The sequence below is a fragment of the Leptonychotes weddellii genome, chromosome 1 (genome assembly GCF_054177405.1).
Source record: "Leptonychotes weddellii isolate Sample4059 chromosome 1, ASM5417740v2, whole genome shotgun sequence".
NCBI lineage: Eukaryota > Metazoa > Chordata > Mammalia > Carnivora > Phocidae > Leptonychotes > Leptonychotes weddellii.
The window spans coordinates 17917846-17941967 of record NC_138369.1 but is presented as its reverse complement, the minus strand read 5'-3'; the positions used below and the strand labels follow the sequence as shown (position 1 = coordinate 17941967).

The following is a 24122-nucleotide window of genomic DNA, read 5'->3' as shown; positions in this document are numbered from 1 at the left end:
GCGCCTGGGTGGCTCAGTTGGTTAAGCGACTGCCTTCGGCTCAGGTCATGATCCTGGAGTCCCGGGATCGAGTCCCGCATCGGGCTCCCCGCTCAGCAGGGAGTCTGCTTCTCCCTCTGGCCTTCCTCCCTCTCATGCTCTCTGTCTCTCATTCTCTCTCTCTCAAATAAATAAATAAAATCTTTAAAAAAAAAAAAGAACTTCTGTTCATCAAACAGCACCATCAAGAAAGTGAGAAAATATTTGTAACACAAGTAACTGACAAAGAACTGATATCCAAAATACAGACTTGACAAAAAAAAAAAAAAGGCAAGAAACTTAGCCATTTCCCAAAAGAAGAAACCTAAATGACTAATAAAGGTTTTCATCTTCATTAATAATGAAAAAATGCAAATTAAAGTCACAATGAGATACATAGCACACCTTCCAAAATGGTTAAAATGAAAAAGACTGAACATACACAAATGTTGCTTAGAATGTTGGAGCAAAAGGACTTTAAATAAATAAGTAAAATATTTTAAAAAAGGATTTTGCATACACTACTGGAAGAGTAAACTGGTGCAATCACTTTGGAAGTGGTTTGGCTGTATCTGTTAGAGCAATCCATGTGTGTATGCACCAGAGACACACAAATATTTGTACTGTCATGACAGTATTATTTATCGTCTTTCAAAGCTGCAAACTTCTCACAGTGCCTACTATTTGTAGCATTAGAATGGATAACTTGTATAATGGAATACTATACAGCAGTGAGAAGAAATAAACTGTTAAATGCGACATGAATGAATCCATAAGCACTGTTGGGCTGGAGAAAAGCCCACACAGAAGAACATGCGTACTGCATAATTCTATGAATATAGTATTAACGCACAGACAGTATTTACAGTGTTATAATTCAGGGTAGTGATTACCTTTCACAGGACTTTGGCAGGGCAGTGATGAGAAGGGGGAAAGATTTTTGTACAGCATGTAGGACTTTCCCTCCCTGACTGTCTTTCCAGGACTCTCCTCACTTCTCAGTGGTTGTGATTGCTGCATTGCATTTACTTGTCAGGCTGCCATAGTCTCCCCGTGTTTGGTAGTTCCTCGTTCTTTGTCTTTCATGGCCTGGACATTTTGAAGAGCACATTACATATCAGTTATCTTGTAGAATATTTCTCAATTTGGGTTTGGGCTTTTCTCATGATTAGCTTGAGTTTATGCAGATTTGGGAAGAATTTCATAAAAATGATACTGTGCTTTTCTTACTCTGTGGTATCAAGGGTATACGGTACTGATGTTTTAAAACTGGTGATGTTAACTTTTATCAGCTAGTTAGGGTGGTGTCTGTCATAGTTCTTCATTATGATTTTACTGTTTTCCCCTTTGGAATTAGTAAAAATCTTATAGGAGAACCTTTGAGATTATGTAAATATCAGTCATTTTAGCCCTGATCCATGATTCTTGCCTGCAGTGTTTATTTCTGTGGTTTGTCTAATGGTGGTTTTCTGTTTCTCTCTTTTTTTTTTTAAGATTTATTTATTTGAGAGAGAGAGTGAGCAAGAGAGAGCAGAGCACAAGCCGGGGGAGGAGCAGAGGGAGAGGGAGAAGCAGACTCCCCACTGAGCAGGGAGCCCAGTGTGGGACTCGATCCCAGGACTCTGGGATCATGACCTCAGCTGAAGGCAGACGCTTAACTGACTGAGCCACCCAGGAGCCCCTGGTTTTCTGTATCTGTCATTTTTCTCTGTATTTATTAATTGGTCTTTTACTCTAAGGATCTATCCCTTTGTTAATTATTTTTTACAGTATGGACTCATGGATATTGTTTAAATCTATGGGTTATAATCCATTAATCTTATTATTTATTTTATTGTTCAAATTGTCCCTAATGTGAACATTGGGGGATCTTTCTGGTTGGCTCCCATGTCCTTTCCAAATGCCCCCGTCATTTTTGGAGCATTTCCTTACTTTCTGGCATCACAAGATATTCCAGGCACTTAGTGTGTTTTCCCTACTCCAGAATTGGAATCACTTATTTCTCCATGGAGCCCATGTTCTTTTTTTATTGGAGGTGGCATTTATAAATGAAGAATTTGTACACTAAGTTTGCTTATTGCTGATGAGTATCATTACTTATCATCCCTGTCAATTCACAGAGCTAGGAAATATATTAGCACACACATACATACACATCTGTACTCTTTTTTGTCTGTCATTGTGACCTCATTCTGACACTGCTGATTCCAGTTAGTCGCCACAAGGATCGTGCTAGTCTGCTCTTTCCTTGTTTTTACTTCTTTCTCCCACAGTGAGAAATGTGGCTCTCGTTTCCCACAATATATGTACACATTTAATCTTTGTATACATAGGAAGTAGTTCCAGAATTGCTCACCTTTACCTTTGTGACCATATAATTTATCATCTGAATTAGGACACTTGGAGAGAGAAACAGGGCATTATTAATTACTATTCAAGGATAACAGGTGTAAACATAGACTGTTTCAGGGGCACTGGGAGGTGTGGCTCCTTACATATGGTACATATTATACTAATTTATTGTTATAATATTATATTATAAGAAGAATATTATATATTCTTTTTATATATTATATAATATAGAATATTCTATATTCTATATTCTATATATATTATATATTATACTTCTTTTGTCCTTCCCCTTTTCTGACTTCATAAATTTTTTGAAGGATGGAGAAATCACTCTTGAAAACATAATATGTTGAAGGTTATTAAAATGGTGAACATTTAGCGATTTATGCACATCATAGAAAACATTTTCTGTAATCACAGTAGGCTGCTTTGGTGAAAATACTGAGTTGTATTAAAATTCCTTCAGAGTCAGCTGGAACAGAGCAGCATGCTGTTCCCTGTTTGTTTGGATCACTGCTATGAGTTAGAATTGGAGTTTCTCAGGTTTCCCTTGGGAAGGTTTTATTTCATTTAGTGCTTCAGAATTGTAAGTCTTAAAAAAGAATTTTGGCTAAAGAAATACTCAGTTGAGATACTTACGTGGTGGTTAGTAACATTTCCCTGTTCAGGTGGATACACGTTTGCAAAATGGATTTGCTCCTGGGATGAAGCTGGAGGTGGCTGTGAAAACAGACCCTGAATCCTACTGGGTTGCCACCATCATCACCACATGTGAGCAGTTGCTGCTGCTTCGCTACGAAGGGTACGGCGAGGACCGGAGGGCCGACTTCTGGTGTGACATCAGGAAGGCCGGCCTCTACCCGATCGGGTGGTGTGAGCAGAATAAGAAGACCCTTGAAGCCCCGGAAGGTAATGCGGTACTTGCTGTGGAGACGTGCTGTGGTACTGCTGTGTGCACAACCTTGAGGTCTTCGTTCTCCCACACACACAGGTTTTTCTCACTTTCTGGGGTTAGCATTTTGAATGAAAATATTGATAAGGAATAATGCACATTTCCCTATCTTTAAAAGTTATTTTTGAGGCTTCATAAAGCCTTGCGTCTTTATGATACTCCTAGGGAGCATCAGTTGCTTCTCATCCTGTAAAACTGTGAGGCTCTCTGAGTTTGGGACTTGTAGGTCTGTTTGTCTTGAAGTACATTGGGCCAGATTGCTGTGCTGGTGATTCCCTTCTAATTTTATTGTCCTCCCTCTTCTCACCCCTAGGTGATCTGGGACCTATGAATTCTTAAAATGAGTCAACTGAAGTTCCCTTCCCGGAAAGCCTTACGGGGAGTAGAATCCAAATTAAGTAGGACAGAAGGAGGAGGAGGAAGGTCATGTAAAGATGGAGAAAGGGGAAAGAAGGCTTCAGGTTTAAGAAAATATCAGAGCTTATATATTTTTCTTTCAACTTATTTTGATATAATTTCAGATTTACAGGAAAGTTGCAAAAATAGTGTAGAAAATTCTTAGAGACTTTTTGCCAAGTTTCCCTAAATGTTGATGTTTTACCAAATATATGTTATCCATCCCTCTCCCTCCTTCCCCTCTACCTCTCATACACACATGCATGCGTGATTTTTCAATGAACCATTTGAAAGTCAGTTGTAGGCATGATACCCTTTTACTCATACCTTAATGTACTTATAAGGACATTCATTAGCACAGTAAAAATAACAAAATAAGGAAATTAACTTTGTAACAAAATAAGGAAATTAACTTTGATATAACACTATTATTTAATCTGTAGATCTTATTTTTTACCCATAATGTTTTTAATAGTAAAAGGAAATCCCAGATCATGTGTTGCATTCAGTTGTCATGTCTCATAAGATTCCTTTAATTTGGAACAGTTACTCAGTCTTTGTCTTTCATGACTTTGACATCTTTGAAAGTACAGGCCAATTTTCTTGATAATGTTGATTATGCCTTGTTTCTTTTCCTGGTCCAGGATTCAGTCCAGGATCATACATTGCATTTGATTGTTGTGTCTTTTCAGTTTCCTTAAACTTTCTTTTTATTTCTTGGTGTTGATGTTTTTGAAGAGTACAAGCCAATTATTCTTTTAGAATGTCCCATAGTGTGGGTTTGTCTGATGTTTCCTTAGACTCAGATTGTGCACTTTTGATAGGAAAAATGCAGGAGTGACTCTCTGTCCTTCTAGAGCATCAGTCATTATTAGGACACACATGCTGTTGGTTTGCCCTGTAACTGGTGATAATAACTTTTATCACTTGATTAATTTGCTGTATGCCAGGTTTTTCCACCATAAAATTACTTTCATACCTCTAAATTAATAAGTATCTTGTAGGAAGATACTTTGAGATAATGTAAATATCTCATCACTCCTCAAACTTTTACCCACTATTTTTAGCACTGATTGATCATTTTTATCTTAAACAATTATTACTCTAATGTTTACCAAACAGTATTTTCTAATTCTGTCTACATATCATGATAAGCTTTCTACAAGAGAAAGAACTTTCCTTTCCCCCCATTTACATACATACGTTTATCTATGTATGTCAGGGTAGACTTCATGATTCTTATTTTACTCAATGGGTTATAATCCTTTACTGTGTTATTTATTTGGATGCTCACAATGTCCTAGGTTTGGCAAGTGGGCACCCCTTTAAGCTGGCTAATGTGTCCTCTGTTACGTTCCCATCATTCTTTGAGTGGTTTCTTATGTTTTAGCTCAAGAAGCTCGTCTCTGGGTGCCTGGGTGGCTCAGTCAGTTAAGCATCAGCCTTCAGCTTGGGTCATGGTCCCAGCATCCTGGGATTGAGCCCCACGTCAGTCTCCCTGCTCAGCGGGGAGCCTTCTTCTCCCTCTCCAGCTCCCCCTGCTTGTGTTCCCTCTCTCGCTGCCTCTCTCTCTGTCAAATAAATAAATAAATAAATAAATAAATAAATAAATAAATAAATCTTAAAAAAAAGAAGCTTGTCCCTGAAATCGGCCATTTCTCCAAGAAGTCCTGGTTTCTTTTGGTGAAGAATGGCATTTTGAAATGAAGATTTGGGTGTTAGGGTCCTTGGGGGTCTGTGGGTTTGTAGCGGCCTTTTTTTTTTTTTTTAAGGTTTATTTATTTATTTTGAGAGAGAACGGGGGGTTGGGTAGCAGAGCAGAGGGAAAGAGAATCCCAAGTTGAGCGTGGAGCCTGATGCGGGGCTTGATCCCAGGACCTTGAAATCAGGACCTGAGCTGAAACCAAGAGTCGGACCCTTAACTGACTGAGCCACCCAGTAGCCCCTAGCTGCCATATTTGAAGCATTTTGTGAAAAAACATTGTAAGAGGAAGCTCTAGAGACATGAAGCTACTGGCCGACCATCTCATTGTAAGAGTCTAGGAAAATGCATCGAATTGAAATGATTTTAGTTGGATACAAGGTTATAACGAAAGAGTGAGAGGGAGAGAGAGGAGAGAAGGGTGGAATAAAATCATTTCAGAGAAACAACCACAAAAGAGTTGAACATTGTGTCAAAAACATTTCAAAAACCAACTAAGAGAAAGTAGTAACAACGTTAGAAGCAGTGAGAAAAAGTATAAATAAAATTTATAAAAATCAGAAACGAGATGGAGAAAAGGGAATTTGAAAAGAGAAAAAGTAGGAGTTAGGCAAGAACTAGAAATAAAAGCATATTAGAAATGAAGACTAAGTTAAAGTGAATACAGGAACAAATCTACCATGGATAATATCTGAAGATAGAGGATGAAAAGGAAGGGAAAAAAAAAAAAGAAATGAGGAAAGAAAAAAGACTTGGGGTAAAGTCACTGAAGGAAACCACAACAGTGAAACAATAAAATACAATAAACTTTCATTCAAGAAAACTTGACTGAAATAAAGTAGGACTGAAATACATATAGAAAGGGCTCACTTTGCACATGGGAAAATCAAGTGAGAACAGCTATATCAAGGTGAACTTTTTTTTTAAAGATTTTATTTGTTTACTTATCTATCTATCCACCTATCTATTTGAGAGAGAGACAGCACTAGCAGGAGGGAGGGGCAGAGGGAGAAGCAGACTCCCCGCTGAGCAGGGAGCCTGATGTGGGGCTCAATCGCAGGACCCTGGGATCATGACCTGAGTTGAAATCAAGAGTCAGATGCTTAATGGACTGAGCCACCCAGGTGCCCCTGACACTTGAACTTTAAAATAAAATCCCTTTGTTATTCAGGCAAAAGGTCTAAATTTCCTGAAAAAGAAGGAAACAAGATTGTCATCAGACTAATTGACAGTAATGAATAGTTAAGAAATTCAGTAAAAGAATCTGTGAGACAAGGGTTTTACATCTGGCCACGCTGAACTTCAGGTATAAAGGCCATAAGCAGTCTGTTACAAAGATGTGAAGTTTCAGGAACAGTGTTCCTGTGAGCCCTTCCCAAGACATCCACTGGGGACTGAGCTTTAGAAAACCAAGTGAATAAAGAGACATTAACATAAGAACTGTTAATGAGACATTAAATATATGTGTAGCTGTAGAACTTCAAACTAAATGAAGTTTACAAAGGAGACAGTGTAGTATGTAATGGCTACATAATCTGACAGTGTAGATACAGTGTAACTGTAAAAATGTGAGGCAGCAGAGGGGGAGGGCATGTGCATAAAAGCTCACTCACTGCCTTTTCAAAAAAAGCAGCTTTACTGCAGAGTAATTAATTACCTTTTATTTTTTTTTTGACTAATTACCTTTTAAATGTTAATTGAGAGTAAAAGACAATTGCCTGAAATGAGATGGTGAAGAAGAGGAGAAAAAAGAGGTTTTGGCTAATGTTAGTATTGTTTATAGAACAAAGAAATGGAAAATAGTCCAAAAATAGAGAGAACTAAAGTGTTATATAAAGTTATTTGTATATGCTAAGGTAACCAGAAAAACAAAAACACAAACCTTTCTAAATGCCAAAAGATAGATTTTAAAAAGTGTATGTTCAAATAAAATAGATCACATAGTGAGAGACTGTGCATACACACACACACATATCAAAAACTTATATGATATTTGGCAATATGACAAAATTGAGGGCATACCTATTGATAATATCAATAAATGTTAATGGGCTTAGTCTTCTATTAAAAGTAAAAAAATGGTTCAGGTTGACTCAGAAAGCAAAACCCACTCCTGTGCCGTATGTACAGGAGACCTACCTAATGGAGAGATTCTGAAAGGGTTAAAATACAAGGATGGACAAAGATACATAAAAATCAAATCAAATAGAAAAGAAAGTAGGAGTGTCAGTCTTGGCATTTCATAAAGGTAGAATTCAGATCAGAAAGCATTATGAGATAAAAGGGTACTTGATAATGATTAAAGCTGCAATGCATGATAAAAAGAAATGGGGACCATCTACATACAGTCAGGGAGTGTTCTCCTGGATATCTTGTTTTATGAAAATAGAAAAAATGTGTAAAGAATGAAGGAGGGGGGAGTATATGAATGTGTATATGTGTTCATTTTTAAAAAATAAAAGAATAAGTCTATTTAAAAAGTTACCTGTGTGGGGAGGTGCCTGGGTGGCTCAGTGGGTTAAGCGTCTGCCTTCAGCTCGGGTCATGATCTCAGGGTCTTGGGATTGAGTCCCTGCCTTGGACTCCCTGCTCAGCGGGAAGCCTGCTTCTCCCTCTCCCTCTGCCCCTTCCCCCACTCACGCTCACATGCTCTCTCATTCCGTCTCTCTCTCTCAAATAAATAAAATCTTTAAGGAAAAAAAAAAGTTACCTGTGGGGAAGGAAAGAAATAGAATGAAGTGAGGGACAGGGATAGAAGCTAGATTTTCTGAATGTACCTATTTTGTAGATTTGAATTTTGAACTATGTATTTTATACAACTATAAAACAAAATTAAATTTTAAAAAAATTTCAAAAAGCAAAAAAGCATAGAAATGTAACTGTGTATGGAGATTGTGAAGTGACCACTCAGAGAACTATTTCTTTGAAATAGTTGAAACCAAACTGTTGGCTTTCAGATACAGTAATATAAGTGTACATCCCTAATAGGGATAAAACATAGCAACAGCAACAGAAGTAAGCTGTTTTCAATAATCATTGTTAATGGCAAAGTTGATGTTATTTTGAAGTAGTATTTGGGTATTGTGGGATTAAGTCATAATGAAATGTGTGAGAGCTAGGATTTTCAGCAGGAAAGAAAGGAAACAGAAGTTGGATAAATGAAGTTAATAGAAACAGTGTCTTCATGAATTTGTATTGGAAGTATCAATATGAACTCCTGATGTGATTTATGTCTTTAAAAAAGGGGAAGGTATTTCTTAGTCCTAGATATTGAAAAAGCTTAGAAACACAAACAGTATAAAGAATATTAAAAAATGAGCACCCTCAGCACCCTAATTATGACCTCTAAATACCATTTCACCTGAATAAGTTAGAGCTCCTTGGAGAAGGAGCCGATTCCTGGGCTGGGGCAGGAAAGGTACAAGCTGAGCCTGGGACACTGTTCATACCAAAAGTAAGAAAGATGTCAGTGACTGTTTACTAGGGTCATGTGTCAAAAAAGATTCCCTCTGGTTAAAGACAGGACAGAGTGAGCATTAGTAGGACAATAGCTGCGATGGCCTGGAACATGTCATATGTGATGTAGTCTATAATTTCCTAGTGAGACTTGTAAACAGAACTCTCACTGATTGCCTTTGGAGGATGCTAGCGAAGCCCCAAAATGTGGCCTTTTGGGGCTCTCTGTCACCGAGCAGGTGTTGATTTTAATTCAGGAATTTGTAACTCCCACCCTGGGTGACGTGAGACCCCCTTTTCTTTTGCTCAGAAGACAGCAGACCTGTTGTATTCTTACTACCTACCTGCCTTCAACAGTCCTTTTAAATTAGTGTACCTTTTGAGCTTGTTAATGAATATAATATAGATTTCTTGTAGATACAGGGAAAGATAAAGAGAATCAAACAAATATCCTGACTTTTTTCTTTGAACTACACCTCAGGGTAATGAAGTAGTTGAAGAAGTGAAACTTTTCTTTATAGAATATTTTGGTTAGTAAACAAAAAAAGGGATGATGGAAAAATCACCATTTTTAGTCCCTAATGAATCAGTGTATCTATATAGTGACCATTAAAAGCTGCTAACACCACAAAAGAAGAGACAACCAGACTGAATGTGCTTCTTGATGGATGTGATAGAAGGTTACAACTCCACTTATGAACTGTTCTCGACAGCCCCCTCCAAAAAGAGTCAGATCGGAATTCGATCAAGCCTGTAGCCCTAAATATTGATTTATAGAAAATACAGAGGTCAGTGGAGCAGCTGGTTACCACCCACAGGGAGGCAGCCAGTAAAAGCAGACGCAGAAGAACTCTAAACAGACAAAAGGCTCTCTCTCAACAGCAAATATGCTGCTAGAAAGAGAGAGTGGGGAGATGGAGGGGGAGAAAGAACATACGGATTAAAAGAGACTTGAGCAATATATCAACCATTTGCAGTATATGTATCTCATTGGGATCCTGATTTGACCAAGCAAATTGGAAAAACCATTTATGAGACATATGCGGAAATTTAAAAATGGACTAGATATTTTTTATTGAAGAATTATTGTTAATTTTTAAGGGTGTGATATTGTGCTTATATAAAAAGTTATTTACTTTTAGAAATACATACTAGGGTGCCTGGGTGACTCACTCGGTTAAGTGTCCAACTTGTGATTTCAGCTCAGGTCATGCATCGTCTCATGGGTTGTGGGATTGAGCCCCATGTCAGGCTCTGCACTCAGCGGGGAGTCTGCTTGAGATTCTCTCTCTCCCTCTCCCTCTGTTCCTTCCCCTCTCGCACACTCTTTCTCTGTCTCTCTCTCAAATATATTAATAAAAATCTTTAGAAATACATACTGAGATTAAACTGGATGAACTTATATGGTACAATTATATGATACGAGGAATTGGCTTTTAAATAATCTGTGGTTGGGTGAGGTGGACTGTGTGAGGGTGTAGATCATCAGGGATTGGCAAAATATCTGTAAAGGACCAGACAGTAAATATTTTAGGCTTACCAGGCCATGTGATCCCTGTAACAGCTACCTAATGTTACCTTTGTAGTGCAAAGCAGCCCTAGACAATGTGTAAACAAATGGGCATGACTGCGTTCCAATAAAACTCTGATTATAAAAATAGACAGTAAGCTGAAGTTAGCCCCCAGGTTGTAGTTTGCCAACAACTCCGGGGAAGACTGACCATGAAGTGACAGTTGTTGAAGCTGGGGTACATGGGGTCATTATACTCTTTTCTCTACTTTTATATATATTTGAGGATTCCCATCATTAAAAAAAAAAAAGTAGCTAACTTTTGGATAAAATTGGGCCCACCTGGGGTGCCTGGGTGGCTCAGTTGGTTAAGCGTCTGCCTTCGGCTCAGGTCATGATCCCAGGGTCCTGGATCGAACCCTGCATTGGGTTCCCTGCTCAGTGGGGAGTCTGCTTCTCCCTCTCCCTCTGTCCCTCCCCTGCTTGTGCTCTCTCGCTGTCTCTCTGTCAGATAAATAAATAAAATCTTAAAAAAAAAAATTGGGCCCAACTCCCCTGTTACTGTATTCTCTTTGTTTTGTGTACACCTCTTATTAAACTAATCAGGAAGTAGATCTATCTAGAGGGGGATTTTTTTAAGCTCTGAAAGAAGTAATTTGTTGGACTCAGATAATAAAAGTACAAATGCATCTCTAAATCACTTTCACTGGTTTAACTTCTCTGTATTAGATTGAGTTTAGTTTCCCTGTGTTCTGTAGCTGACATTATGAGTAGTCATTTGTTTACTCATTTATTCCCTCATCTAGGCATCAGAGATAAAGTGTCTGATTGGGATGAGTTTCTGCGGCAGACCCTGATGGGAGCATGTAGCCCTCCTGTTCCGCTGCTAGAAGGCGTGAGTATTATTGCTTGCAGAATCAGTGTGGAAAACCCGTCTCATCTTCAGTGATATTTTCTGTCCAAGGAATCTTAAAATTGGTTGCTCATTTATCACTCTAAAGCAAATAAGCATTTTTACTACAGACATGACAATGGGTATCGGTGGGTTTAAACTTATCCTCAGAGACTGCCAACTGGTACCTTACTTAGTGCCTAAAATGTTCTGAATTTGTTGCTAACACATAAAAATCTAGTTTTCCAGATTCTTCAATGAAGTTGGAAAATGTGGCCTTTTGGGGCTCTCTGTCACCGAGCAGGTGTTGATTTTAATTCAGGAATTTGTAACTCCCACCCTGGGTGACGTGAGACCCCCTTTTCTTTTGCTCAGAAGACAGCAGACCTGTTGTATTCTTACTACCTACCTGCCTTCAACAGTCCTTTTAAATTAGTGTACCTTTTGAGCTTGTTAGTGAATATAATATAGATTTCTTATTTTTCTGAAATCAGTTTGTTGGTTATGACATTTCTAAGTTATATTTTGTTACTTGCTGTCATACCAGTTACATTCTTTGTGGCATATGTGAAATGCAACGTATGAACATTCCAGTTTCTCCGTATTTTTGCCAACACTTGTTACTGTCTTTTGGTTATAGCTATGCTAGTGAATATGAAGCAGTTTCTCATTTTGATTTGCATTTTCCTAATGACAAATGATGTTGGGTATCTTTTTCTGTACTGTTTGCCATTTGTATATCTTCTTTTTTTTTTTTTTTTTTTTAAGATTTTATGTATTTATTTAACAGAGAGCACAAGTAGGGGGAGTGGCAGGCAGAGGGAGAGGGAGAAGCAGGCTCCACGCAGAGCAAGGGGAGCCCAGTGCGGGACTTGATTCTAGAACCCCGGTATCATGACCTGAGCTGAAGGCAGTCACTTAACCAACTGAACCACCCAGGCACCCACCATTTGTATATCTTCTTTGGGGAAATGTCTTTGCCCATTTTAAAAAATGGATTGTCTTTTTATTATAGAATTGTAAGAGTTCCTTATATCTGATAACAAGTCCAGTCAGATACATGATTTCCAAATATTTTGTGGACTGTCTTTTCATTTTCTTAATGATATTGTTTGCAGCACAAAAGTTTATGTTGATGTAGTCCAGTTTATCTATTTTGTTGTTGTTGCTTGTACTTTTGGTATCATATCTAATTAGGCTTTGTTTAACGCAAGGTTACAAAGATTTACTGCTATATTTTCTATGTGTTTTATAGTTTTGACTCTTACATCTCATTCTGTGATCCATTCACATTCCCCTTTAAAACTCGATTGGTAAATACTCTATTTCCAGCTAACCTTTATATTTTATCCTCTGACTCATTGCATTATGCTTAGCCAGGGCCTGGTACACGCTAAACAAACAGTAAAATTTTAATGAATGAATGAAATCACGAACAAATGATTTAATAGATATCCAGCTCTACATTGACCTTGATTCTGCCATCCTGATTTTTAGCTGTGAACGTGTTCCTCCATTTGTACATATGTTCTTTTGTATATATATGAATATGTAAGTGTCGCAGAGCTCTTCTTATTAGGGAAAAAAAATGTAAGTCTGAATATAAAGAAATGGTTAAGTGATGATATTGGAATCATTGTTCCCTTTTATTATTTATTGTAGCCTTTTTTTTTTTTTTAAAGATTTTATTTGAGAGAGCAAGCGAGCTCCGGGGGGGACGGACAGAGGGAGAAGGAGAAACAGGCTCCCCGCGGAGCAAGGAGCCCGATGCGGGGCTCGATTCCAGGACCTTGGGATCATGACCTGAGCTGAAGGCAGACAACACTTAACCAACTGAGCCACCCAAACACCCCTACTGTAGCTTTTAATATGTATCTAGAGAGTGATAATTAAACTTTTCCGTTCCATCAGCATAATCAAAACACTGTGTTCATAGGAACATTGTTGTGAAATGAGTAAAAAATCAGAAACTACTGAAGTGCCATCAGCATGTAAGTGGATAAATTACTGCCCATTTATAATACAGAATATCAGCAAAACAGTATAAAAGAATAAAGATTAAATGTGCTAGAATAGATAGCTGTGATGTATAAAGTGGCAAACATGAATTGAAAAAGAGTATACAGTGCCCCATTTTCCAAAAAAACATGAGAGAGACAGACACAGGTAGATGTTGACTTGGGTCTAGAAAACCTAATCTCAGAGTGGGCACCAAAGTGTATCATGGTTCTTTCTTGGAGGTGGGATTGTAGGGGATTTTGACTTTTGTCATGTTTGATTTTTTGTTTAATGGTGATCATATTTGCTTTTACAATCAGACTAATAATGATAATTTAAAATTTTTTACTAGATGAAACTATACAACATAGTCCCAGAGACAGAGGTCTGTTAGAATAGTTTCGTTGCATTATAAGTAGAATTTTCTTTAAGATAAACATTTTCATGTCATCTAGAAATAATACTATAGGGACTTGTATGAAATTAGGCCTTTCAGTGTCATGGCTTTGAGTGGGTAGAAATATAAAGGCTCATTGGAGATCCTTTACAGCTTGACTTTTAAAAATACTGTGTGAACTTCTCATAATCGTTTTCACCTCTTGTACCTGCAGCTCCGCAACGGGAGGAATCCTTTAGATCTCATTGCTCCAGGCTCCAGGCTAGAATGTCAAGCTTTCCGGGACTCATTAAGCACTTGGATTGTTACTGTAGTAGAAAACATTGGGGGAAGGCTGAAGCTGCGTTATGAAGGACTTGAAAGTTCTGACAATTTTGAGCATTGGTTGTATTACTTGGATCCGTTCCTTCATCACGTTGGTTGGGCTGCTCAACAAGGATATGAGCTTCAGCCCCCATTAGGTGAAGAGTAATATAACATTTTTCTTTTAACTGTTACATTATTGTTATGTTTTTACTAATGTTGACGAGACAAAAAATGTATTATTCTGCGTATTACAAAAGTGTAATAGAGATGTTGCAAAAAAACTTATATTTGATTAAGTGCCTATTTTTCTTTTGGTTTATTAATTTAGTAATTTGCCATACCTCTTGTACCTTATGGACTCCTGCTCCAACTCATATTGACCTCTTACCAAAATTGAAGAAAAATTTTCTGGGTAGCATTTAGGTAGATATAGGAGTAGGATAGGTCTTAGGATAGGTCTTGGTTCAAAGTGAATTGTTGATTAGAAGAAATAACAACAATCTCAAAACTGGAGTTACTGTTTTAAAGCAATTTGCACTTCTTATTATGTGCTTCAGTTTGGGTGTTATATTATTTTATGGCCTGCAGCAGTCCTGATGATCTTGCTGTGGGTATTTTCACCAGGCCTACTATGCAGGCTCTAAACAGAGGGGACAAAGTACTGAAGTTACGGTGCAGGCTCTGAATGGAGAGGGCATAAGTGCGCTGGAGTCCTTTCTTTCCCCATGGAAAGTGACTTTCTGTTTACATGAATGCTTTCAGAACAGATGTAAAGTGTGTACGTTCTCCTCATTTAAAATGTCCTGTCTTGTTTTACAAAAGCCATCCGGCATCTGAAAAGTGAAGCTGAGTGGCAAGAGATCCTGGCCAAAGTGAAAGAGGAGGAGGAAGAGCCATTGCCGTCATACTTATTTAAGGTAAAACCAAAACGGGATGGTGGGTGCTCACCTTCTCCTGGCAGGTCGGGCAGTCGGGGGTGGCACCGAGCGCACAGCCAGCCAGCCGGCGGGTCAGTAAGGATACCGGGGCGTCTGAAGCAGAAAGCTTCAAGAGCTTTGAAGGCTGGAGCGATGCGCATCCTGTTTCTCTTCCAAAAGTAGTCTAGGTTTTCTCCTAACATTCTCCAAAAGTATTTGAGTCTTTTCTTGTCAACCCTTTTTTTTTTTTAAGATTTTATTTATTTATGTATTTATTTGAGAGAGAGAGAGAGAAACAGCATGAGAGGGGAGAGGGTCAGAGGGAGAAGCAGACTCCCCGCCGAGCAGGGAGCCCGATGCGGGACTCGATCCCGGGACTCCAGGATCATGACCTGAGCCGAAGGCAGTCGCTTAACCAACTGAGCCACCCAGGCGCCCTTTCTTGTCCACTCTTAACTGCATAGCCCCAATGCATTATAAAATGAACTTGTTCTCCTCCAGATGGCCTTTGTGTACCAAATACGGAGAGTGGGAGTACTTCCTGTGTTTTTGTTTCTGAATAATTTTTTCCAGGAAAGAAAATATAGGATTAAATTATTTACCAGGAACTGGACAGTTTTATTTTAATTAATTAAGAGTAGTATTCAGCTATATATGAGTATAAAATGAATGTGAAAATACTGTATTTTTATTCCCTGTTGGGTGTTTACATTTCAGGACAAACAAGTGATTAGCACTCATTCATTCTCTGTAAATATGAAGTTGGAAGCTGTGGACCCCCGGTCTCCTTTTGGGATCTCTCCTGCTACAGTTGTTAAGGTAAAATGGGGGCAGCTCTTTTGGTACGAATACCTGTCAGGGTGACTGGTTTAGGAAAGTAGTTAGAGTTTTGATCGTCAGGCTCTGCTAATCTGAGCCATGTTTCTCCTAAACTGTGAGGCCAGAATGACTTCTGTGCACATTTTGCATTTGTACTGGCCAGTTCTCTGTGGCCCAGCCAACCAAAGCTTAGGCGCCAGAGTAGTGGGGCATGGTCTTTGGGGCAGGCCTTGAGGTGCGTAACTAGAGGGGACTTACCCGGCAGGCAGGCCGTGGTGTCTGAGAAGTCTGGGCGCGGGTGACAGTGTCAGAGTCCACCCAGGTGCAAGGCTCAGTGGGGGACGTGGGGGTGGGGCAGGTGGTCCGTGTCATGAGATCTGTCCAGGGTTGCTCCAGAATGGAGTCCGGAGTCCAGACTCAGACTCCAGTCTTTTGGAAGGCTGACAAAAGTAAGGCTTCTCTTGAGCGTAAGCACAGGTGCTGGGCAGGTTGTCTGGCCCTGGTAACTCTGTTACTGGCCCTGAGGCACAAGACAAGGGGTTAGTTCAGGACTAGAGTAGAGCCCGCTTACCCAGAGTAGAGCCAGAAGAGAAGTGTGATTAGAGGAGTGGTCGCTTGGATGCCAAGTTAGTCTGATCTCTTGAGATTTAAATTTTTTTTTTTTTTTTTTTTTTTGGCCTTAGGAGAAGATGATTCTAAGAACAGGGAGGGATTCTGACCCTGCAGTGGGGTCAGAGGCCCTTTCTGGAGTCTGAAGGGCCGTGGGGTGTCAGGGAGCCAGGGCAGGTTAATAAAACCTTTTTAGCATTTGAAACTAGGCTAGGATCCAGAAATCTAATGTACAAGTTGTGGTAGACTCCTCACTCAGTCTGAACTAAATTTTGTTTGGAGCCTAAATACTTAGATTTGGACCCAGGTTCTGCTTCTTTCTTGCTGGGTAAAATGGGGCAAGTTGTTTAACCTCTTCTTAAATCCAGTTTCCTTATCTGCAAAATGGGGTTGATCATGGTACCTACCTTATTATGTTGTAAGGAAGGTTAAAACTGAGTTAATGCATGAAAAGCATTTAATTAAAACAGTGCCTGACACATAGGTAACATTTATTGAGTGCTTAGTGTTATTATTCATACCCACTATGGCTATGCAGTTTTGTAACATGTTTGTCCACGCCAAGGAAATGACACACACATATGTGTCCTTTCATACATGCACATAAAACCATTTGTCTGTGATGTTTGATTGTATGCACAGGTTTTTGATGAGAAGTACTTCCTGGTGGAAATGGATGATTTGCGACCAGAGAATCATGCACGGCGATCTTTTGTGTGCCATGCTGACAGTCCTGGTATTTTCCCCGTGCAGTGGAGTCTGAAGAATGGTTTACACATCAGCCCCCCTCCTGGTAGGTGGTGGTTCTGTTCTGAATTGTTCATCAAGGGCTTATTTTTATGAAGGATTTGTCAGATGGCATCACCTGGATCTTTTGTCTGTCTCTCCCTCCTCATTGCCCCAGCCTGTCCTTAACATTTTTGAGTTCCAAGACAAATAGAAATGAAGGCCTTGATTCCATATATTTACATATTTACAAGATATAAGTTAAGCTCAAAAACTATTAAGTATGTTCTGTCCTCCTACCTTGACAAATATATCTTCGTAACGGCCTGGGGTTTCATGCAGGTTCCTAGTTTGCTCCCCCTTGTGTCTGTTGTGAGGGCACAGAGGAGTGAGGGTAGGGTGCACAGGGAGTGTCAGGAGCTGACGTTTGAGAAAAGGGCTCAATACCAGAGCTGGGAGGTAGGAGGCAGATGACTGATGGTTTCTGGGCATCCCCTTGGAGTGAGGCTCATCAGACTTCAGAGGAAGGTTTATGATTAAGAGCAGGACTCAGAGAAGCTGTAAGGTAGGAAAGCAGCAACTCATTTTCCTGGTATTTGCAACTTTGCAAAATATAATTTTTTTTTTAAGATTTTATTTATTTAGAGTGAGCGCGTGTGTGTGAGTGGGGGGGTCGGGGGAGGGGCAGAGGGAGAGAGAGTCTCAAGCGGGCTCTGCATCCAGTGCAGAGCCCACATGGGGCTCGATATCACAACCCTGAGATCATGACCTGAGCCGAAATAAAGAGTCGGATGCTTAACTGACTGAGCCACCCAGGCACCCCTGCAAAGTATAATCTTTGGTCCTTTAATCAAGGCTCTTAAATATGACGATAGTTGACCTTGACTGGGATTTTTAATATTTTTAAACTTACAATATCTGGACATGTCAAATGTTTATCCGACTTTTGTATCAGCACATCAGATTATTTGATTGGCAGTCTGTGTATCCTTTATTAGTAGGCTTTTGGTGAACATAGCTTCACTTTCTAAATGGTGAATGCTGGAACACTGGGCTAGAAGTACTCTTCTGTGTTAACAAGAGTCATAAACTCAGACCCTTTTGCTGTTTATTCAGCCTCCATTCATCCAACAAACATTTGTGGAATGTTTGCTGTGAGCTAGGCATTGGGCTTTGTCTGTCACTGGGGAGACAAAAGTGAGTATGACAGTTCCTTCAAGGAGCAAGTAGGGGAAAACAGTAGTGGAGTCTCCAGGTTCTCCATCAGTGAACAGAGAGTGGGCATGCCTGCCTGGTGGTGGTGGCAGGAGGGCACACGCCTGCAGGAGGATGTTCTTGCTTTGCTGAAAGGCTCTGGACATCCCAAGTTCTTTATCTTACCTGCTGCCTTTATGTGAAAAGGAAAAGCAATTATTAAAGCTATTGGAGCTTTCAGCATTGTTATAGACAACTCCTCTGTCTCTGTAAGTAGGAGGAAAGTAGTGGATTATGTAATTGAAAATGCAGCTAATTTGCTGTGAGGGATAGAGGTGGAGGCAGGGGGAGAGCGTGGTGCCGGTCTGAGGTGGGCAGAGGGGGGACTGCAGAGGCCTGGGCGGCTGTCAGGTGGCGTAGTGGCTCGCGGTGTGCCTGCGACGTCCTCCGCTCTGTGCGGCAGGGAGGGCTGCTCCGGAAACAGCAGGGCAGCCGGGCAGACGGTGCAGCCAGCACGTCGGGTTGGAGAGGCCTCTGCCGCCAACCGTGGTGGACTGAAGCAGGCAGTTAAGCTCAACTCTTTCTGAAATGAATTCATGATTGAGGTTGTAAGAGCACTGCGATTCTGTAGAACAGGAATCTGAAAACAGTGCCGAGAGCATTGTGTCGGGCGTGGCTAGGATGTGTGAAGGCATAGCTTCGTGAGAAGAAAGAGACGATCTGCTGGCTCTCCCTTTAGAGCTTAACTTGGAAGAGAATGGAGAGTAAGACTGGATTTATTAGTACAAATCGAGTCCAGTCGTAAGTGGCTTAAATTCTTCCAGTAAACTGCCAGCAGCTAATCATATAAAGTAGTGTTGAAAATAAATGCATAGTTTGAAACTCGAAAGCTTAAAAAACATATCTGAAGAATTTTATTATATTGCTATGGTTTGACCAGAGTTGCTCTGTTTTATAACCTGAACGATGCTTTGGATTTATAGGTGGTTTTTCCTCCTCCCTAAAATGAGCAAAGTCCTCAAATTAGCAAATGAGAAGTTGTGGGTGGACAGCTGGCAGAGTGGAAGAGCCAGGCAGGCACGTGTGGTGTGAATCATTGTTTTTGTGTCCTTACCTAGGCTACCCGGGCCAGGACTTTGATTGGGCCGACTACCTCAAACAGTGTGGTGCTGAAGCTGCTCCCCAGAGGTGCTTTCCTCCGGTGAGAACCCCGGTCCCCTCATTGCCATGCTCTGGGGCTGCAAGTCACTGCTGTGCTTTCCATGCTCACATGGTTATTACTCAGTCCTCTCACTCAACCCAAATGAGCAGCTTGTTGAGTATAATAAAATGGTCCAAGGAAAAACTAATTGACTGCAGGAGTTAATTTGTTAATTTAATTGGTTTTTAAAGTTTATCAGTTTTTTTATTTAGTTGAAATCATGTACATTTTTTAGTTCATAATTATTTTTTGTTGTTTAAAAAATATGAAAAAATGTTTAAATATTAAGTAGAAAGAAATCATTAAGGTTATTTAAAAATACTTCTGTGAGAATATTACATGCATATGGTTTACAATGCCAAATAGCAGTAAAAAGCTTCACAACATAAAACAACAGGTCCCTGCCCTGTCCCTTTCTGTGGTCTCCCTTTCCACGAGTACTCATTCCCGTTGTTCTGATATTTATACTTAAATCATTTTCAAAATAGTATGCTGCCATCTTTTGAGTCATTAATTTTAGACATGTCTATTGGTTGTATGTTATGGTAAATGAGCACTTAGCTATTTTATATTACCTGTCTCCTCTTTCTTACTCACCTCTTCTTCCTGTTAGAGTTATATTACAGTTCGGGGTTAAATCTGAATTGAGTATTTACACTATGATATGCAGTCATAGATTATTCACAGCTGAGCACTGCATTATTTTATGATTTTCTTTTTTTTATTTGTCCTCAAGTTAATAATTGCCTTGTTTTTCATAACTTAATTTTCTTTTTTTTTAAGGATTTATTTATTTGAGAGAGAGAGAGAACACAAGTAGGGGGAGGGACAGAGGGAGAGAGAGAGAATCCTTAAGCAGACTCCCTGCTGAGCACAGAGCCCGAGGCGGGGTGGGGCTTGATCTCATGACCCTGATATCATGACCTGAGCCAAAATTAAGAGTCTGATACTCTGAAGCAGTAGGGATGCAACCTTCTTGTCAGTTTGTAATTACTTCTCCTTTCCCCCATCCTTTCACGCTTACCTTACCCACACCTGTTTCGGCAGCGGTTTTCCAGTGACTCCGGTTTATTCTTCCCAGCAGCAGCTATCGTTTTCTGTGGGTGTGTGTGGTAGAGGAAGGCAGCTGTCTCACTGACAGGAGCCCAGGAGGACCAAGAAAAGGCTGTGCCGCCAACCACTTCTGCAGAGTCTGAGATTCCGCCCTGAGCGAGGCGAGATGACTATGAAGAACACTAGCTCCTGGGCCTGGGTCATAGTCCCGTGTTCGGAGCGAATGCTCGCATAGCTGCCCTGTAGCATTTCCCGGAAGTCTCTTGGGTCCAGCTAGACCTCTGTGTTTTTCCTAGTTACAGTTATCTCTTTGTATTTTAGGGTAGAAGTGTTAAAGTACAAGATATTCCATAGACACGTTCTCTTTTCCTCGAGTCTGTGGCCACTTAGATAACCTTGATGTAGGAACTTTGTCATTTCTAATATTTTGCTTAGAGACATCCCTCTTAGCAACCTCCACTCTCTCTCCCCAGACAGGTTGCTCACTAGGCTTGCCGTGAGATTTTAGGCCTGGAGACTGCCTTCAGTGCCACTCAAGGATTTGCCTCTTTAAGATTCCTGTTTTGTATGTCTAACCGCAGCCTCTTTCTTGGTTTATTCCCTTGTTTGGATGGAGCCCATCTCCCAGTAGCTTCCTGAAATGAGACGCAAGAGAGGTAAATTTTAATAGACTTTGCATCTTTGAAAATGTCTTCATTCTATTAACTTGATTGATAGTTTGGCTCAATGTGGAATTTTAGGTCAGAAGTTACCTGAGCAATTTAAAAACATCATTTAGTTGTTTTCATCCTTCCAGTGGAACTGTCGAGAAGTTGAAACCTGTCCTTATTCTTGATCTTTCATAGATGATCTGCCTTTTACTCCGTCCCTGGAAGGTTTATAAGATCTTTGTCACCACGTTTCCTAGCCGAGCCACAGCATGGCTTGTTGGCCTGTGTTCATTCACTTGCTGGGTTCTCAGCGAGCACCTTCTCCCTAGATATTTGTTCCTCTCTGTGCTGGGAAGTGCTCTTGCATCTCTTCTTTGATTTCCTTCCTTGCATTTTCTCTTTTCTCTTTTTCTGGATTTTCTTTTATTTGTATGTTGGCCCTCTGGATCAGACCACTTTTCCCAAACTTTATCTTTCAACCCTTCTTTAGAGTTTTTAATTTTTATTATCACTTTTTTTAATTTTTATTTTCCAGAACTATTTCTGGTCTCTGAATATTTATTTTTAATAGCATATTATTCTTGTTTTAAAGATGTGATAGTTTTTCTTATCACTCAGGGGATGTTAATTACCCCTGCCTTTTGGGAAATTTTCTTCTTGCATAAAAAGTTTTCTCCACTTTGCTTGTTTTGTCTACTTTGGTCCCTAGCTTTCATGTTTTTAGATGTCTGGTAATGCTTGGTGATTTGCTCATATTTAAGAAGGGGGGTACTAAAAGTTAAAGCCGATTGGAGGCTCTGAGCATGTGGGTGGGGCTTGTCAACCTTGAACTTCTTTTTAGGGTGGGATCTGGCTGGCCATTTGTCAGGGACACCTAAATCCATATCTTCCTGTGTTTCTTCTTGGGCTTGTCATATGACCACGTATTTCCCCGTCTTAGAGGCAAGGGCTGGACCTCTCAGCATTCCATGTGCAAACCCCTGTTTTGGGCACTGCATGTAGGCTCCCAGCAGCTCCCATGCCCTCCTGCCCGCGATCTCTTGTCTCTGATCCTCTCTGGAGGATACATCTCACCTTTTGTAGGGGAAGGGGTGGGATAGTTGCTCTGGGGTGTGGAGTGGAGGAGCCAATGGTATGACCTAACTGGTTCTTAAATGTTTTCAGCATATCTTGACTATTTCTTCTCTACCTGCAGTTGCCTAGTACCTGGAGCTGCCTGTTCTTAGCCTGTTTCGCTGCCAGCTTACACTCACCCTTCTGTAATCTGCTACATTAGTTCTAGATGCTCTTCTAAATTTTAGCTTATAAAATGTTGTTATTGTCTCCTGTTACATCTGTCCTAATAGGTTTATGTAAAAAAAAAAAACAAAAACACAAAACCCAACACTTTAGTTTTAGTGTGCTGTCAGAAGGAAGAGAGAACAATCAAATATGGTTCAATTCTCCATTTTGACCCAGAAGTTGCAAATTTTTCAAACATATATTTTCCCTCATTCATAAGCATTATTTATCCTGACTGCTTTTTATGATACACACATAAGTAGGAACCAGGCAGCGTATTGTGTGATCAAGCCCTTTATGGGAGGAGAAACAAACCAACAGTGGGTGAGAGCCAGTTGGTTCAGGGCACAGAGCCTTCGGTACTTCATGTTATTGAAAACTACTAATAACCCAGTGAGGTAAGTGTTCTCAGGGTCATCTGACAGATGAAGAAACGGAGGCAAAAAGAGGTTACACAGCTTGAGCGCAGTCCCACAGGTAGCAATAACGTGGGTATACCTGACCTCAGAGACCATATACTGCTTACAGCACCAAGAGAGACAGACATTTTGACTTTAAGAAACAAAACAAAGCAAAATAAATGTATAGCTTCAAAGTGTTACCGTAGGGTTAAGTATTACTTGGACTAGGTCTCTCAGATGAGCCCATGAGTTAATAGAATGTGTTTGGATTTGATCATTTATTTTCCAGTCCATTTCTGAGCATGAATTTAAGGAGAATATGAAGCTTGAGGCAGTGAACCCTCTTCTCCCCGAAGAAGTATGCGTTGCCACCATTACTGCACTGAGAGGCTCCTACCTGTGGCTCCAGCTGGAGGGTGAGTGCTGGACCCCTGAGACGCCCCCTGCGGCCGCTCGTCTCTCCCCCGCCTGCTTACCCCGGTGATGTGGCTTGTTAGACTGCAGCAGTTAGCTAAGTGGGGGTCTTGCTAAGACCCTCGTAATTTGTAGTGCAAGATTCTTAGCTAGAAACTTCTCTTCCCGTCCTTGACTTTCAAATTTTAGAAAATGAATGTAAGCAAAAAGCCTTCACTGCAGAGTCTCCTGTTTTCTTGAAGGGAAAGTAGAAGTCAGAAGGCATATGTTTTGATGTAACCAGAATATATAAGCGTGAGCATTAACATGTAGCTCATTTAAGAGATAGTATTTTGTTTGCCCCTAACCAATAGAACCAAAAAGTATGTAAAATAGAAAAGATATACTAAAAGTAATGTTCAATGATTGGATGGGTTTGTGGATGGAAGGCATTATGTGAGCACTCAGCACTGCAGTTACTGAATAGATGGCCTGGGTTTCTTTCTTATTTGGCTACCAAATAGACTTGGTACCTACTCTTTCCAGTTTGTAGAATTGGCATTTAATGCAGATGTCAGGGACAGTATTGAATCTACCCCTCCCGAGCAACATCACTTCCCGAGTTGACTTCACTGCTCTACCTTCTAGCTTGTTCCCAAGGACCAGAATTAACGTTCTCATTGAGTAAAACTGTCACTGTTGCCTTTCGTTTTCCAGCTATTTCATGGAATTGACTATATTTGTCAGCCATCTGAATGATACTGCTGGTAGTTGCAGTTGCTTATTTGCTGTTCTGTAACTAGGGGTCACCCTGTATGCCCACTACCCATTTTCTTTTTCTTTTTTCTTTTTTTTTAAAGATTTTATTTATTTATTTATTTGAAAGAGAAAGAGAGACA

The 24122-nt window shown here is 40.1% G+C and overlaps 1 protein-coding gene across 8 annotated transcripts in view; it reads left to right on the top strand.

Moving 5' to 3' along the window:
• SFMBT1 (Scm like with four mbt domains 1) overlaps positions 1 to 24122 on the top strand; it is a 109705-nt gene that overhangs the window by 66978 nt on the left and 18605 nt on the right. For 7 of the 8 annotated variants that reach the window (XM_081819144.1, XM_081819149.1, XM_081819142.1 and 4 more), the window contains 8 exons: positions 3039 to 3279; positions 11193 to 11281; positions 13888 to 14134; positions 14802 to 14896; positions 15614 to 15715; positions 16967 to 17117; positions 19363 to 19445; positions 23120 to 23246. In XM_081819144.1, the coding sequence (XP_081675270.1) occupies positions 3039 to 3279; positions 11193 to 11281; positions 13888 to 14134; positions 14802 to 14896; positions 15614 to 15715; positions 16967 to 17117; positions 19363 to 19445; positions 23120 to 23246 (1135 nt within the window). The remainder of the gene's footprint in view (positions 1 to 3038; positions 3280 to 11192; positions 11282 to 13887; positions 14135 to 14801; positions 14897 to 15613; positions 15716 to 16966; positions 17118 to 19362; positions 19446 to 23119; positions 23247 to 24122) is intronic. The other variant, XM_081819156.1, reaches the window with a different exon arrangement.